General features: G+C 35.7%; 1 protein-coding gene across 3 annotated transcripts in view; it reads right to left on the bottom strand.

Moving 5' to 3' along the window:
• Nucleotides 1-238: 238 nt before the first annotated feature.
• The window catches only part of Balat (Beta-alanine transporter), a 126,228-nt gene continuing 120,827 nt past the window's right edge, over nucleotides 239-5,639 (bottom strand). For 2 of the 3 annotated variants that reach the window (XM_068371477.1, XM_068371479.1), the window contains 5 exons: nucleotides 4,970-5,097; nucleotides 4,226-4,440; nucleotides 3,252-3,430; nucleotides 1,523-1,701; nucleotides 239-830 (listed from right to left, as the gene is read on the bottom strand). In XM_068371477.1, coding sequence (XP_068227578.1) covers nucleotides 422-830; nucleotides 1,523-1,701; nucleotides 3,252-3,430; nucleotides 4,226-4,440; nucleotides 4,970-5,097 — 1,110 coding nt within the window. In that variant the 3' untranslated portion in view covers nucleotides 239-421. The remainder of the gene's footprint in view (nucleotides 831-1,522; nucleotides 1,702-3,251; nucleotides 3,431-4,225; nucleotides 4,441-4,969; nucleotides 5,098-5,639) is intronic. The other variant, XM_068371478.1, reaches the window with a different exon arrangement.

A 5,639-nucleotide genomic window follows, 5' to 3' on the forward strand; every position in this document is an offset into this window, starting at 1 on the left:
TATATCCACATTGACCAGTGTAGATTGGTGATGGTGGGAGATTTCCGTCTGATCGCTCACAGCATCCCAACCTAGTATGGGTGGCCTTCACTAGTACAGCTTTGCTGATCTTGGCGATACGGTATATAAACATACGGATGCATATATATGCAGGCATATTCATCGTATATCACTGTGTCATCACATTTAAATGGAATAAATTATCATTATACTTAATTTTTTATAAAGGATTGCAATGAAACTCTGCTTCTTTACAAGGATGAGTAAGTGTTAAAACATCTTTGAATTATAAATGAAATATGGTTACATCGAAAGTATTTACATTCATGTGTACGAATAACATTCATATATTTCCTTGCAATAAATATACAATCTTAAGTGTAATAGAACTGTATTGATAAACTTTCGTGTCCCCATCACGCTACACGACAGTAACCTTTCTGCCTGTTGGTATCAACTTCCGTTCTTCTTCGTTGTGTTCTGGACTTGGACTCTGCATGTAAGTTGGCGATCCAGCCTTCCTCCTCCTATTGATGCTCCCTACGCTGGCCAAGCTCGACTCGTCGAAGGAAACTCTATGCTGTTGTTGTTGTTGTCTCCCTCCCTCCACGCCTCTGGTCCCTGTATCCTCTTCATTTTTACCTCCTCCTAAAGGGTCCACCGGAGTTCTTTCTTGATCTGTGCTTGTTAGAAGGTTTGAAACTGGGAACGATTCTTCTGGCGCGCCGTCGGATAGTCCGTCTTGAAGGACACTGTCAGCTGTGGACATCTTCCTGGCAATCCCGTTCATACTACTCGGTCTGAGGAAGGCGTTGTTTGAGTCAGTTGTTCTGTAATCATTGCTCTTAAGAATACTTTAATCTACAAATTTCTACCACCCATTTGGAGCAGGTTAAGAACTCTCGAGTTAAAGCCATACAGTAGTCCTTACAATCCATCCAGAGTTATAGACCCCTTCGTGATGCGAGACAGAAATTTATTTCTGTTGCAGACGTGATAGTAGACTGATTTCAGTACTTTTGTTCTTTTTTAAGACATGTATCCTTTCTTCGAAACTACCATTAATTATGTTAATTTGCCAAACTAGAGTTCAAAGACTAAATAACCTAGTTAAAAAGGTGGTATATAGAGCAAGGAGAACTACTACACTGCTAACTAAAATAGCTCTCTACATACTACTAATACAACAATTCAATCTAAAACGTAAAAACTAGGTGACTAATAAGTAGGTTAAACTCTAACACAATCAAACTAAATCAAGTATCGTGCAAAGAACTCTGAAACTAAAAGATAATATACTGAAGTTTTTCTTTTGGAATATATGATGCAGCTAAATGTAAATTCAGTGATGTTAATTTTGTAAGCAATACATCGATTGACCGTAACTAAATGGCCTCCAATAATAAAATGATCGAGCAGTACCTGTTATTTAGGTCATTATAAAGTTTTCAGGATCACACAATAAAAAAAAAAATCGTTTGAAAATTCTTCATCTGATTTTTTTTTTCTGTCAAAAACTTACCGTTTGGGGCAACAGGTGCAGTAGTCTGACATTGTCAAGTTCTTTCCGAACTCTTCTCCTTCCTCTAACGTTTGAGGCAAGTGTTGGTGTAAGGTTTCTGGCAGCATCAGAGAGAAGAGGCCTCCGAGATTCAAAAGAATCCCCATGATGATAAGAGGTAACACCATCATTTCAGAACCCTGTAATGAACATTGGAGTACTAAGTTTTTATAAGTTCACATCGACCTACAATGGTCGAGAGAAATAGTTTTTTTCACCTGATACTATTCTCCTTATGGAAAAGCAGGCTTGTTAGACCTAGTGGGATAAAGCTTACAAATATTTTACTCGTAGTTTCTTTTCATCTGCTGGAATTCTCTTTCTTCTATAGTTATCCTTCCTTCAATTTTCATTCAATCGTTACATCCCTCTTTTATTCATCCTGTTTCTCACAGCCTAACAGGAACAGAGAGAGCGTACGTTAGCAGTGAGAATTAATAGATGGTTTATGCATCTACATAACACCCCAAGGAATTTATTATTATTATTACTACTGGCTAAGCTACAACCCTAGCTGGAAACGCAGGATACTATAAGCCCAACGGCTCCTACAAGGAAAATAGCCCAGTGAGGAAAGGAAATAGGAAAAAGATAGAATAGTGTGCGTTCAACCAAGAGAACTCTAACCCAATAACCCAAGACAGTGGCACTACCCATGACTAGAGGACAATGGTTTGATTTTGATGTGTCTCTCTCCTAGAAGGGCTGCTTACCATGGCTAGAGAGTCACTTCTACCCTTATTAAGACGTGAAAGTGGAAAGCAGCCACTGAACAATTTACAATGCTAACCTCTTGAGTGAAAAATACTTTTTCCGTTAACTTAGTGTTGTCAGTCGAAGAAATGGAATAAAGTGAGAAGAATAGGCCAGACTATTCGGTGTATATGCAGGTAAAGGGAAAATGAGTTGTAACCAAAGAGGGGTCCAATGTAGTAACATCTGGCTAACAAAAGGACCCAATAACTCTCTAGCGGTGGTATCTCAACGGGTGGCTAGTGCCTTGGCCAACCTACTACCTACTCGATTAATATTAATGTTGAAGACTTGATGAAAAGCCATTTAATCAGCACTTTGTATCTAATAATACAGACTGCAAAGAAAAATCTGCGCCTCTCCGATTTTTTCTTTAGCTTTCTTCAATCTGGCAGAATGAAGGAGTTATTAAATCCGATTGACTTCTCAAAGTAAAATCGTATAGTAACCGGATTGTTCATTATTACGTTTCAAGTTTCATTACACAAGTTAATATCCTTTTCTTAACAGATTTTCTACTTAATATACAATGTAGGTTACTAAAAAGTAGTTATCAATATACCATAGCTTATTGAAATAAGTAGGTAATGCCATAGACTTTCTCCCAAGGAATCTGTTCTTAAGAGGGAGGTGCGAAATAAAGCAAGGCAAGCGTATAGAAGTTGTACAGAAAAAAATAAGAGACAAAACAAATTAAATAAGTAAAAGACAGAAAGCAATGCAGCTAGTGGCAAGGAGGCCCTGTATGGAACATTTAAAACCATCTATGGTGAGTTATGAAGATGAATTTTAGGTAGCTCCACCCATATACCTAGACCATGGCGCCAACCAGTCTTGCACAGTTTTTCTATTAGCTTTGAGTGATCATTTAGGCCTATATTCCTTATGAGATCAATTAAAAATGTAAATTTAAAGAAATCAATGATTGTTTCCTCACCAAGTGATTAATTAGCGGGATCACTATTGGCCCGATCATTCCAGCCACGGCAGACACGGAGAGTCCCATTCCCCTGACGACGGTTGGGTAGAGCTCGGACGCCATCAGGGGCAGCACCACGAAGGAGGCTGAGATGCCGAATTTCCCGACGCAGTAAAGCACCAGAGTGACAGTGGGATCTGAGGGATAGAGAATTGGAAAGGGTTAATTGTGCTAAGATGTCACTTCTTTTATGTTACATATTGCATGTTATAAACAGATTTTTAAAAATTTTGAGAAAGGTTTGTTTATGGCAAATACTGTATGGGTAAAAAAAAATTTTTGAAAGAAATGTAGATTTGTATTTTTAAACTCTATTTAAATGCGATTTTTTTTAGCATGCGACATGAACACAGTACAATTACCGTAAATAGTTACTAAATGCTAAGCAAAGTATTTTTTTTTTTTTTTTTTGCTATTTTCCCATCGCAAATGCTATTGACGGCCATTGTAAATTTTCACTATTCTAAATGTTCCAGTTTATATATATTTTTCTAATTTTCATAGAATGCCCTTTATTTTACAACATATATGCATCATAATGTCCCATATAGACGAACATCGCTGAATCTGTTTAAGCGGGTGAAAAGCATGGATGTTTTACATAAGAATTGTCTGTAAGCGGATGAATGAAGGAAACTTACACCATTACTTGGAAACTTCCTTCAGAGGAAGCTTAAGATGGATATATATATATATATATATATATATATATATATATATATATATATATATATATATATAATATATATATATATATATATATATATATAAGAATGTATTCCTCAGTTTACAGAGAAACCAAAACACATAACATAAAACTTTTCCTTGTAGGACAATTTTAGTTTAAACAAGAAAGATGGCATACTTGAGTACCTTAAAAGAACAAATAAATTATACAATGAATGATAACAAAAGATAAACTTAGATCTAACCATTTTGCGTTAGCACTGTAGCCACACACGCACTTCCCCCGATCACCATTGAAAAACACAGGGTCCACCTCCTGCCCCAGTATTCTGTTGACGGCCACAAGAAGAGATAAGTGGGTAACTCGGCCAGCCCAGCTAGGAAGAAGTTGAGGTACGCGTCTCCACCCAGAGCTGGGGCGTAGTAGGAGAGGCCAACGTAAACCGAAGTATTTGTAAACCTGTTGGAGTTGAGAAAGGATGGTTTGATAATGTATATCTCATTAAAGCATTATTACTTTTAGGAATTTTGTTTATTCATAAATAGGGTGTTTTTAGCTTGTCAGGATCGATAATATTGTAAAAAAAAAAAAAAAAAAAAAAAGGATTATAAATGAAACTCAGTATTCATATGGACGTTCTTATCCATGCTCATATTCACATACAATAGATATGAACTTACATAGCCTTATTTAAAAAGAAAAAAAAAACTATTTAACAACAATAATGTACCCAATTCATACATAGAGGCAAATCTCAGAGTGTAAACAATTAAGAAAATATTACATGCAATCTATATTTAGACATAATATATACACACACAAATACACAAAACATATATATATATATATATATATATATATATATATACTGTATATATATATATATATATATATATATATATATATATATATATATATATATATATATATATATATATATATATATATATATATTAAATTTGGCAGTTGCTTTACCCTCTGCACTTACCAAATGAAAGTGATGATCGAAGTTTTACGACAAAGATTTCGAGTTCTGAAAAGATCCCGCACACCGTAGGATCGCTTTACCTTCTCATCCTCTTTCCCCGTCATGTATTTTTCGATCTCGTGTTTCCTCTGTAATAAAATAAAAAGATACATGTAGGCTATCGTGTTCCAATGGCTTGAACGATTCACCTGAGAGTTGATCAACTGTGGTGCATCACAGTCAAGGCGGTGAATGGCATGGTGTTAGTGTACATAAGAGACTTCTTGAAAGATTGCAAGATAATACCTTGAAACACATCTTGCTTTACTATAAGAACTGCTTTCCTGGTTCTATCACGTAGGGGAACCCTACTCTCCGAAGGACCTACAAAATTAATTTATCGTTTACATTCTTAGGTATTTTACATATAACAACGCATAATTCGTGTTTATTGCCAAATCCACATTATCGAAACACTTTGAGAACTGGAAAGTCTTCAGTTTCTTCTTGAACAAAATATTTCTCATCTATCAATTCTCGATATGAATTTTATAAGACAATATTTAAGACATCCTTAGTATCTCCTCAGAGGTAATGGGGTGACAAGCACAAGTGAACCAAGAGAGTTCATGATAGAATTGCTAGGGAGGCTATGTGGAGTGTACTGGGAATGTATGGCATTAAAGGTAAT

The sequence above is a fragment of the Palaemon carinicauda genome, chromosome 4 (assembly GCF_036898095.1).
Source record: "Palaemon carinicauda isolate YSFRI2023 chromosome 4, ASM3689809v2, whole genome shotgun sequence".
Taxonomy (NCBI): domain Eukaryota; kingdom Metazoa; phylum Arthropoda; class Malacostraca; order Decapoda; family Palaemonidae; genus Palaemon; species Palaemon carinicauda.